Source organism: Hyperolius riggenbachi, chromosome 2, assembly GCF_040937935.1.
Source record: "Hyperolius riggenbachi isolate aHypRig1 chromosome 2, aHypRig1.pri, whole genome shotgun sequence".
Taxonomy (NCBI): domain Eukaryota; kingdom Metazoa; phylum Chordata; class Amphibia; order Anura; family Hyperoliidae; genus Hyperolius; species Hyperolius riggenbachi.
In genome coordinates this window covers 93,442,173-93,454,762 of record NC_090647.1, presented here as the reverse complement: position 1 = coordinate 93,454,762, position 12,590 = coordinate 93,442,173, and the positions used below count along the sequence as shown (strand labels likewise).

The window sequence follows — 12,590 nt, the reverse complement described above, 5'->3', positions numbered from 1 at the left end:
GGAGAAGAAAAGCTGACTGGCATGATAAACAGGAACAGACAGAAGCTTTCCAAGTGACACTGGGTCAGGGAGAACACTTCTCAGTCAGCGTTCAGTCATGTACAGGAAATCGGCCGGCCGCTTCTGGGTACGTGACATCAGGAGGTCCTTCAGTCACGTACCCGGAAGCTGACAGACAACTTTGATCCTGAGAACAGCGGGAGCCGCCAGTGGGAGCAATAGCAAAGCGGGACGCCACGAGCCAATCTCTCTAGCAGTGCCCGGTTGGACGGCAGACCACTATATTATAAGCGCTGACAACACCGAGTGGACTTCCCTAGACTGTATTACATGATGCTGTTTTTTCTTATGTTTTTATACATGTTACTGGATTAAATGGAAACTTTTATATGATGAAGAGCTGCTGGAAGAGCTGATGTAATACATATACATATAGATCCACCTGGTTTGAGAGGTGGCAATGATTTGGAGAGCCCCTTCATGGTCGGTGGGGGGCCCTGTATTAGTCTACACATGTGGTGTGGCTGTCAATGGGAATTTGAAGTATTTCACATGTTGGTCCTTTTTTCCCTGCTTGTAGAAATACTTTGCTGAAAACGGATGCTGCCATTAGAAACCCATTCAAATCTATTGGGTACTCCCATCATGTCTTCTGCCCTTAACCACCAAGTGCAGTTTCCCCCTCTTGTCCCCTAAGTAAATGCTGACATCAGGTCATCCCTTCTTCCGCCAACATAACAATAGCTGACATTATGGTTTCTCCCTTCCCAATCTTCAAACAACAGACTCCCCTCTACTTTATCTCAACTGGTGTAGCTATTAGGAATGGTTAATATATGCAAATAATTCCGAGTTAATGCAGGATTATGTAAATTTTCTATGCAAATTTATTAAGCTTTATGGAGCAATCAAATCCCACCAGGGTGTAATTATTTTGGTCCATTTCAAGATGCATATATGTGCAAACATAATTTGCATAACCCTGCATCAACTAGGAGTTGTTTGCATCTCATTGACCATCCCTAGTAGCCATCATGTTCCTAACAATTGCTGCCAATATAAGTCCACTTACCCTAACCGAGCTTCCCAACTTCTATGCTCTAACAAGTGCTTCCACCAAGACTCCTTCCTTTTCAGTGTTGTCATTGTCTTGCAACCCCAACATGTCACCTCATTTTTACTGAACAATTCAGTTTTCCTTTAAAAAGAGTACCTGAACTGAAAATAAACAGTCAAGATAACCTTACACAGGTCATACTTACCTCCTGTGTTGTTTACTCCTCAATCTCTTTCTCCTCTCCTGCGTCCCATTTGTCCACTGTGATCAATGGAATTCTCTGCCCTCCATTTTAAAAATGGCCATTACCCCATAATAGCTTCCTGGTCAGCACACTGTTAAACTGTAATATCAGCCACTTGAGCCATAGGGAAAAATGGACATTACCTAGTACATCCAGTTGTAACTGACAACTGCTGATATATAACTGACAGCAACTGGTATATTTCAGTTCTGACAACATATTGTCAGAACTGGGAGGGATCACTGTAAGAAGAAAATGGTGAGCTTCTGAGGTTAGTATGTAATATTCATTTGCAGCTACGCTATGTTTTTATTTTAAAAAGTTTTACTCGCTTCAGGTTCCCTTTAAGACCAACTGCCACTGCTACTGAGAATAAAAAGTACAGCTAAATAAAAATCTAGCATGAAAAAATACACTGCACAAGAAAATAAAATTAAACAAGGCATCGTGTAAGAGTGGCATGGTGAGAAAGACAGCATCAGTCGGTGGTTCTGCCGCCACCTCTAAACAACAACATAACAGTGGCACATTTTAAGCATTCACTACAAATAACCTGCACAACAAAGCAAAGTGCAAATCCATAGATAATGACAATCCAAACAAAAGGCGACAGAACACAAGAGGTAAAGTAATGGCCTTCACAAATACATATTTTTGTGAAGAGCACTTGTACAAAATCATGCTTGACTGTCACAGAATGGATCAGTGAACTCTGCTGCATTGTGTCCCGTAGAAGAACAATTGGCGAATCTTCTGTTTAGGAAAGGTAAAAGCTCTGCACTGATCCTCCTCAGAACACGCAAAGCACTTCTCATAATGCAATACTCTGATAAACAATCGTTTACAAGGACAGCGGAAGAGTGCTTACAGGACACTATCCTTAAAATAGTCCTCCTTCAGCCTACATAGACATCCCTGCATGTTTTATTGTTTTCCTTGACTGCTTTGTAAGCTGACTGGGTTGTAAGTCCCTGAATGGCTAGTTGCGCTCGTGGTCTCACTTCTGCTTTATACAATATGGGTAAATAGGCGCCCAAGTAAGGATAAAATTACATTAAAATAAAAAAAATAAAAAACATAAAAAGGTGAAGGTGGTTTATCTCAATGACCACAGTCAAATAAGACACAAAGATCTATTATGCACAGTAGTGTAGTGGGGGTGTCTCAGCACCTTGCAGGGAAAAAAATATAGGAGACAAATACGGGAGCCCAATAGTGTAGTATATTAGTATGCAATTGAAAAAAGGAATTTCAATAAATTACTACTCACAAAAGGAGGTTGCAAGGGCAACCAACCGTAGGAAGCAGGTGGAGACCATAAACCCAACTCCACTCGGGGTAGTCCCAGCCGGGACCTGGATGTGGTCGTTCTCCTTGAAAAAGTAGGGACAGGTGTCCACTGTGGGGCACCCACAGGTGGTCAGTCACCACCCCTCAAACACAGATTGTTTGGGGGTATAGCTATGTACAATTGAAGGTAAAGAGGTGCCCTGGTTGAAATAAAAGCATCTAAAACAGCTTAAAATCGAGGAAATATGAGGTGGCTTACCTCAATAACGAAATCCTTGTATATGACAAAAGATTTTTATTTAGCACAGGCAACGCGTTTCGCGGGTCCAAGCCCGCTTCATCAGGCCAATAAAAGTGCCAAATGAATAAGTCGATATGGCAAAGGGAGCCGAAACGCGTTGCCTGTGCTAAATAAAAATCTTTTGTCATATACAAGGATTTCGTTATTGCGGTAAGCCACCTCTTATTATTTCCTCGATTTTAAGCTGTTTTTAGATGCTTTTATTTCAACCAGGGCGCCTCTTTACCTTCAATTGTGCACTATTATGCACAGGTAACGCTTTTCACGGGTTTGAGCCTGCTTCCTCAGGCCAATACAGGTGCCTCAGGCTCACAATACTATTGGCTTTTGGTATTGTGGCACTTTTATTGGCCTGAAAGTGGCCTCAGACCTGTGAAACGCATTGCCTGTGCATAATACATCTTTTTGTCTTATTTGACAATCATCATTGAGGTAAGTCACCTCACTTTTTATGTTTTATTTGGGTTTTAATCTATTTATATCCTTACCTGGGCACCTCTTTACCCATATTGTATGCATACCACCCCCCATCCCATCAAGGTTGGAGGGGATCATTCTGGCCACACAGGGAGGACGCAATTGTAGCATCCAGTTTTTGATCAAAGAGAGCAACCACATCCAGTCCCGTTGGGACACCCCGAGTGGTGCCGGGTTCAGTGTCGCCAGGTTCATCGTCTCCACCAGCCTCAAGTGCTTGGTTGCCCCCCCTATTGCAACCCATCTTTGTGAGTATCCCTTTTTTTTAATTTATACACCATTTACTAGCTACTAATGTTCTGCACTATTTCAGCTCCCATTGTCTATGTGTCTTTTTCCCTCAGGTTGTCAAGACACCCCACTCTTCTACACTTCGGCTTTAGTTAGATTGGAAGCAGAAGTGAAATATGATGATAAGATCAGGGCCAGACTATCAGATAATTACAAATTAATAATCTGATCACATGCTTCTAAATGAATTCTGCTTGAAGAGAATGTATGTCAAATAGTTAATCTCTACTTATGGTTAATGTATTGCTAGTAAGCTGGCTATTTAATTTGTTTATCTTGAGGCACCTGGCTACTTAAAGAGAACCCGAGGCGGGGTTCTTACATCGCAATCCCCATACAGAGGCTGGGTCTGCCTATAGAGCCCAGCCTCTGCTGCTATATAGCTTCCCCCTAAGCCCCCCCTGCGCGCTGTTAGACCCCATAAAACACAGCCACGCTATGCGGCTGTGTTTACCTCACTAATGTCAGTCTCCGCTCTCCCCCGCCTCCTGAATCGCTCCGGTCCCCGCCGGCGTCCCTTCCCTCCAATCAGCGGTGAGGGAAGGGACGTGGGCGGGGGGACTGGAGCGATTCAGGAGGCGGGGCAGTGGCGAGACTGGAATTAGTGAGGTAAACAGCACGCTGCGACACGCTGCATGTTGCCAGCACGGCTGTGATTAATGGGGTCTCACAGTGCACAGGGGGGGGCTTTGGAGGAAGCTACATAGCAACAGAGGCTGGGCTCTATAGGCAGACCCAGCCTCTGTATGGAGATTGCGATGTAAGAACCCCACCTCGGGTTCTCTTTAAATATTGTATCCAGAGGTGGGTGACTACTTATTTTATCTAAATGCTTGTGATTACTTAATATTTTTTATTGGGAGGCATGTGACTACTTGATTAATTATCTGGAGCAGGGGTGCCCAATAGGTCGATCGCGATCAACCGGTAGATCGCGACCGCCTATTTGGTAGATCGTGCCCGCTTGAGAGGCGTAAAGTGCTGGCCAATGAGGTCAGTGAATGTGTCCGTGGCCGCCCCTTCCTGTGGGCAACAGCCAATCAGTATGGCTGAAAAACCTGTGATGTCACATCCAGTCTAAAGGAGGGGATGTTTCACCAGCACTGTACATCTGCAAGGCTGGGTCTGTGGGATCAAGCAGCTCCTTGGTTTGCCTGCCCGACATACTGATATGAATTGCAATATCAAATCACCCGCATGTAGTGTCTCCTGTCCTGCTGCTGGGGCAGTAGTGATAAAGCGGCTCCCGCTGTCGCACTCCAAATCAGGTGAATAAATCTACTTCTCTCACTGTGCCAAAACCTTCATGATCCTACAAGAATTATTTTCTGATAAGTGTTAATATGTGCAACACACAAGAGACTATTGATTAAACTGAATGCACAGTTGCCACAGGAGAACTGTACTAGTTAATACCAGTCCATTTTCCACAGTGTGTGCGTGTGTGTGTATTTGTCGGGGGGTGGGCATGGTAGGCGGTAGATCACATCGACTTGGTAGCTACTAAAGTAGCTCACGAACCGAAAAAGTGTGGGCATCCCTGATCTGGAGCCACGTGACTATTTCATTCTTTTAGCTTAAAGTCTGTGACTATTAATTTCTTTAATTTTGAGACACATGGCTACTCAATTGTAATATAATAGAGGTGCATCCGAGAAAGTAACCCGCAATAAAAATGACAATCAACAATAACAAATGTACTTGAGAGAGGCTGTTTTTACAGGGTAAGGGGGCTCTGGCACAATAGTGTTTGCCATAGGTGCCATATTCTCCAGATATGCCACTGGAAAGGAGAAGTGCAGTTGTAACATCTATGATTAGGTTAACTTTAACTAAAATGAACAGTAAATCTGCACTGTACATGGGGTATGTGTACAAATGGTTGTAACACACCTTTGCCAGAACATATGAGCAGTAAAAACACAAAACATAGGAAGGAAATGAAAAACAAGAACCAAATAAAAAAAGGATGCCAAATCCTGAGCAGTTTAGGACCACCTATTGCACATCCTCAAGAAATTCTTGACGTGGACAAGAAATAATAATTGAGGCCTATTAATGCAAGCAGGAGAGGGTTGCGGAGGAGGGAGAAATAGGTAAAAATAACTATCTTGAAATCCGTCTTTACACTGGATAAAAATATGTTGTAGATTAAGCAGGTTATAATTTAAAAGCCATTCAACTTTACTGTTAGAACTAAGTTCTTCAGAAACCAAATCTCAGTTGTAGTCAAATATTCCTACTTTCATTTGAGGCATGTTACAAAAATTAAATATCTCATTCTCCCAGAGGGTCTTACAACCCTAGTTCACACCTTCATTACTTCATGGCTGGACTACTGCAATGCCCTCTATGTAGGCCTTTCAAACAAGAACCTGCACCGCCTGCAATTAGTACTGAATGCTGCTGCCAAATTGCTCACAAACCAGCCTCGCTACTGTAACATTACACCAATTCTTCGTTCACTGCACTGGCTACCTATAAAATAGAGAATACTCTTGGACTGTTGACATTCAAATACCTACCCAATTTGGGCCCTGAATACATAAAGGATTTGCTGAAACTGCACCACACCTCACAACCTCAGATCAGCAGGATCCATAAACTTGGTTACTCCCAGAGTGTACCTCAAAACCTTCGGAGCCAGAGCTTTCTGTCATGCTGCCCATACTGTTTGGAATTCCCTACCACACCCAGTGAAGACAACCCCATCGATGGAGATATTCAAATCCAGACTGAAAAGTCACCTGCTTAGCCTGGCATTTGCAGACTTGTAGAAATCATCCTTTATACCACAATTTACCATTTACTGGTCTGAGCCATGATTATGAGCTTTAAATCCTACAGGAGAAAAGCCCTTTACAAATTATGTTTGTTATATAAACTAGAGTATTTCTGCGAGAAGACACTTTATACAAAATGAAGAATAATAAAAAAAAAAAAAAAAAAATGTATTTACAAGCAGTATCTGTTGTCATTGGTTCTGTTGATTCTGCATAGAATGTGGGCTGATTGATCTAGGTATGTGACTCCCAATTTCTGTAGCACAGTTATTGCTCACGGTGTTCTTAATATATGGCTGACTTGTTCCTAAACTCTAATAACTGGCATAAGTCCTCTGATACCCAAGATATGAGAACGCAGCAAGCCAGCGGCAGGTTGTACAAGAACATCTTACCTCATATAGCGTGTTGTACGTCGTTACGGTGACCGTATTGGTATGCAGCATCAGTCTCTCCCCCAGCAATGTGAAAAGACTATGAGTGTGCATAATTTCAACTTTCCGTCTGCCGTAAGGAGAAGAATCAAATATTAATGGCAGAATAATGTACTCCAGACATCTGCAGATAGCCAGCAGAGTCAGCAAAACATGTGCAAGTGCCAAAGAAATTTAATCACAGAGGTTTAAAACAAAGAGCATTTTAAATTCAAATTAATGTGCAGTTAACATGAAGTATTGATATGAGAGATAAACACAAGAGACTAATGGTACTATGAGAAAACAACACTGCACAACAGACAGACTAACACAGGAGCAATTCTGCAGCACTTACTTGTGGCCCAGGTGCTTAAGAAAATATCCCAAGACCTTCAGCGCCTGTACACGGATGCTTTCACTTTTAGAGGCTAGTAACTTATAAATGACCCTGAAAGAGAACAAAAGATAATGAATTTATTAAGAACATATTTTACCTCATGACGCATAACCACACATTTTGAAAGTTAGAAGTTCGGATGAAGCAGTTTCTAGACAAGTCCAAGGTGCGAAGAGGGTCCAATACAGGGCAGAGGCTCGAGAGGCAATAGCTTCCGGGTGCAGAGCCCTGAGAACATGGAGACACATCTGGCTATGTAAACTGGGGAGGGGGCAACCTATTATTGGGGGCACGTCTAGCTACCTACCTATACAGAAGGTGGAATCTACCTAATACTGAAGGCAAATCTGGCTATCTATACTGGAGAGGGGGGCTATCTAATACTGGGGGCATATCTGGCTACTTATACTCAGGGGAGGGCAACCTACTCAATACTGGCTGCATATTTGCTACCTATAATGGGGCAGGCACAATTTGGGGGAGGGGGGTTCACTTTGGCATTTCCTCCTCTAGCTGCTGGAGAACCTTCTCTCGGCCCAGGGTTGAATTCTCTAGACACTGTCTAATCATCACATCTAATTTTGGGGTGTATAAAGCTAGAGAACCCTTTTCACAAACTTAATAGATGGCAGTTGGTATTCTGTAAACAGAAAGCTTACTCTAGTCTAATGGCACGCATGGAGTTTCTCCTTAACATAACCCTTAGGGCCCGTTTCCACTTGTGCGGTGCGGAATCGTCACGGAAACCGCGGTAATGAATTTGCATGCGGATGCAAATTCGTTAGCGTTTGTAGGCAAATTTTACCGCAAATTCACATACTATTTCGCATATGTTTGTATTTATGCAAATTTAACCATGTCAGTGCCTGTGTGGTTTTACATTGGTTTTATGCGAAATCGTATGCAAATTCGCATACCGAAATCACATGGAAATTTCCTTTTAATTACATTGTATGCGAATCGCCTAGCAGTGTGCAGCGAGCGAATCTGCCGTGCAGATTTTTCCTGCACACAAAACCGAAAAGAAATCCTGACAAGTGGAAACAGCCCCATCCACTTGTATTGCCTATGCAAATTTGCATGCGGGAAATTCGTGATAGTGGAAACGGGCCCTTAGTATCAGCTAAGCTTTGGACAATAAAGACAAACTATTGGCTAAGCTGGTACATGCCAGTGACAACACAAGGTAACCTTCTTGCACTCAGGTAGTGCTGTGCATCGATTTTGATACTAAAAACAAATGATTTGCTATTGATGCTGTTTATTTACTGCACACAAAAATTTAACACCTGTTATCCATAACTGCAGTGAAAGGAACCACTACAACTAAGGGTTTTTTCACACATAAATCTGTACATTTCCCTTCCAGTCCGGTCAGGTTTGCATAAGTTTTCGAACAGTTTTACCTGACCAGATATGAACTGTACACCTTTTATGTGTGAACAGACCCATAGAAAACCAATACAAAACTGACAAGACTGGACTGGAATGGAGTTCCAGTCCAGTCCTTTCAGTTTTGTATTGGTTTTCTATGGGTCTGTTCACACATAAAAGGTATAAACGTTTTGTGTGTCAGCCAAGCCATAGAAAACTCATACAAAACTGATACAAAGTGCCAAAAACTGATAGGATAAGACCTGAACAGAACAGTATGCCTTCTATGTGTGAACCTAGCCTATGGCCTGTTTCTAGTCATGTCCTGTCAGTTTTGTATGCGTTTCTATGGCTGTGACCACACATAATAGGTGTACATTTCCAGGCCAGTCAGGTAAAACTGATGCCAAACTGACAGGATTGGACTGGACCGGAAATATGCAGATTTATGTGTGAGCCAAGATCATACCAGGAACCACAGAAAACCCAGAGGTGACGTCACCTACAGATGTGATGATCGGGACAAGTTTCTTTGTCACCGTTATGGCCCCGTTCACACCTAAAATTGCAAAATGCAAGCGATCACCGCTAGCGTTTTGCGGGAGTGATCTTGCCGTGATTAACGCTGAAAAATCACTGGACACAGTAGTGTTTTGGGAGCCATTGCGATTAGCAGTTTTATACATGCTAATCATGATCGCTCAAGAATTGCCGCCAAAACAATGCATGCAATGCGTTTGTCATTTTTGCTGATCGCAAAACGCCCGCGATCGTGGCAGTGAGAGCATTGCCATTGGATACATTTGCTACTCAGTTTTAAAAATCATGTGATTCCCGCTCAGATGTGAATGGGGCCTAAAACCTCTTTGCTCCCTGCTGACACATAAATAAATGGTTAGCCTTCCCCAATAGATATTCAGTTCCCTGTGCTTCCTACAGCCTGCAAATGTTTATTCAGCGTTGTGCCAACAATGGCGGTTTTCAGATTTACTTTCCATAAACCCAAACATGAAAGGGTCAGAGATTCAAAAATTCCTCATAAAAAAAAAACATCAAAACAATTATCTTGATCCACTAGAAGAAATAATCAGTGATGTTTCCCAGCAGCAATGCAACAATTGTGACTTTGTCCTACAGACATGAGTAACACAGAGCTTTATTGTCTCAGATTACAGTCCGGGTTTCACGAGGTTCAAAATGGAGAAAAGATTCATTGTATGAGGTCACAAGGATCTGGGCGGCCCACGTGCTGAAAAACTCCCATGTTCCCCGAACAGCATTGTAGGATAAACATCCCAAACCACATAAATGGATCAGTAATTTATACGATTAAAATAATTGCCAATGGACAACAGGGGATCAATATTTGCTAATTAGATGTCGGATCAATAAACTCCAGTGCCAATTCCATTAAAAGAAAACAAAAAACTGGAATGTCGTCGTTTCAAGGACACAGTGACCTTACATACAGCGCTGCCCATTAAAAAATTCAATTTCCCGGCAAAGAGAAAACCGCCTGTGTGTTTTACGCTTCAGACTGCACAAGACAGATTAGGCTGAATCCGAATGGTGGATTCCAGCTGTAGGCCTGACCAGGTACAATCCCATCATCCTTCTGATGAGGAGGCGATACACATCCCTTATTTTTACAGGCATGTGTATTAGTTAAAGTGGATCTGAACTCAAAACTCATCTATGCTCTAAAAGATACACAACAGTATAATAACCTTTAAACAAAAATACATGTATTTGTTACAGCTGATACAAATCGTAAAATTAATCTGCACAGTTTCTACTTCCTGATTCATGGAAGCAGACATTGTTTACAGCCTTTGCTTTCAAATGGACTTATCTGCCATCTCTTCCATTGCAGTCATGTGACACAGGGGAGAGATCAATTTACAACTTGTGATTAGATACAAATGAGGGGGAATTAGACAGGCTAAACTCTCTAAATACATACCGGGTGCATTTCGGTTATGTTTTCCTTGTCCTGTGCAAAAGTTCAGGTCCACTTTAATGGACCCCTAAACTGAGAGGGTATGGAGGCTGTCATATTTATTTACTCAGAAGTGCTTTAAGGTACCAAGATACACCTAACAATGGGGCCTCTGGCCACTAAACCAGAAAGTTATTAGGGGCCCTCTGTTGCAGCCATATTTCCCCCTGGGGCCCCTGAGCACACTGCTGCAACCCTAACCCCTCCCCCCTGATTAACCTCCAATTTAACTGTGCTCCCCGGGTCCCCTACAATGTCTTTGGCAGAGTAGCGTCTTACCTGTCCTTTCCCGGCATGCATGCTCCTCAGTCAGTCTGTGGCGCCATAGACAGAGAGGAACGAGCCCGCTGGGACAGGTGAGACAACACTCAAAGACATTGCTTCATTTTTACAACAATTATGTATAAATAATTTAGTCAGCGATTGCCCATTGTAAAACCTTTTCTCTCCCTGATTTACACTCTGACATTTATCACATGGTGACATTTTTACTGCTGGCAGGTGATGTCAGTTGAAAGAGATGCTGCTTGCTTTTTTGGCAGTTGGAAATAGCTGTTTACAGCTGTTATTTCCCACAATGCAACACGGCTCCCACAGTGTGATGTCAGAGCCATGGTCCTGAAATCACACTGTGGGAGGGGTTTCAACACAATATCAGCCATACAGAGCCCCCCGATGATCCTTTTGTGAAAAGGAAAATAATTCTCATGGGAAAAGGGGGTATCAGCTACTGATTGGGATAAAGTTCAATTCTTGGTTACAGTTTTTCTTTAAGTTACCGTAAGTGAGGGGGAGACATGTTGGGACACCCATACAAGCTGGAGGGGCCTGGGTCAATTGCGCCGTTTGCCTCTATGGAAATTCCAGTGGAATTGCAGCATGCACAGGAAGCTGTACAACGCATGTGAACATACAGCGTCAAGCCAAGTAGTTTGGGGGGCAATCCCATTCGCTTCCAGCTGATTATCACTCTTGGTGGACAGAGATCACGTGACAAAGTATTTTGTTGCTTCCATTTCTGCTCTTATACTGTAGCAAGAAACTATTCTGAATCTTGTTACATTTTACTGTAAGTAGTAAGCACACAATACAGACTGCAGCCATTATATTTTTCCTGTTTCCGAGATAAACAAACAGAATAATTAGTGAGGGTTTTGTGGTTTTGTTGTGTTTTTTTTCTTTCCTTCGTTCTAAATAAAGAGAACATGGCTAATTAGATAATTAATGGATGTGCTGTCTCTGCCTCACCGTATTCCATTCCTCTGATCAAATGCCGGTATCATTGAGGCAGGATGTTCAGACATGAGAGCCACCAGCAGCTGCAGAACATCATGAATATTCTCATCCTATAATGGAGAAAAACATCATGTTTACAAGACAATCCTGGCTGACTAAATAAATATAGATAGACACAAAGATACACACATATGCACAGATAAACACACACACATACACACACATATACAATCTTGATTGTCATTGAAAGAATCTTTTTTTTTTTTTTTTTTTTTAAATCAAGAAAAGCGAATGATTATCCCTTTAAAAAAAAAAAAAAAAAAAAAAATCTGATTGGACATGTTGGAAAAATCTTTATATTCGATGTAACGGAATAAGCGAACGAAATTATCTACGTCAGGGGTCTCAAAATCGCAGCCTGCGGGCCATTTGCGGCCCTCGATACAATATTTTGTGGCCCTCGCCAGCAAAAGCTTCCTTATAGTTCGCTTCAGTGCTCCCAAGTAATCCGCCGCATCCCCGCCGCTAAACGAGGGCTGCAGAGCCCCCAAATCGCCCGGGGGGGGCAATCCGGCAAGCATTTCCTGGAAGGGGCAGAGCTTTCAGCTTCAGCTCTGCCCCTCCTGACGTCAATCGCCACACGGATCGCCGCCTCTCCCCACCCCTCTCTATGAAGGAAGAGTGAGAGGGGCAGGCAGAGGCGGCTATGCACCGCGATTGTGAAA

General features: G+C 42.8%; 1 protein-coding gene across 9 annotated transcripts in view; it reads right to left on the bottom strand.

Annotated features, from left to right (window-relative positions):
- The window catches only part of NBEA (neurobeachin), an 866,760-nt gene that overhangs the window by 556,523 nt on the left and 297,647 nt on the right, over nucleotides 1-12,590 (bottom strand). For all 9 annotated transcript variants that reach the window (XM_068267062.1, XM_068267067.1, XM_068267066.1 and 6 more), the window contains exons 16-18: nucleotides 11,878-11,975; nucleotides 7,215-7,307; nucleotides 6,839-6,947 (exon numbers count right to left, since the gene is read on the bottom strand). In XM_068267062.1, coding sequence (XP_068123163.1) covers nucleotides 6,839-6,947; nucleotides 7,215-7,307; nucleotides 11,878-11,975 — 300 coding nt within the window. The remainder of the gene's footprint in view (nucleotides 1-6,838; nucleotides 6,948-7,214; nucleotides 7,308-11,877; nucleotides 11,976-12,590) is intronic.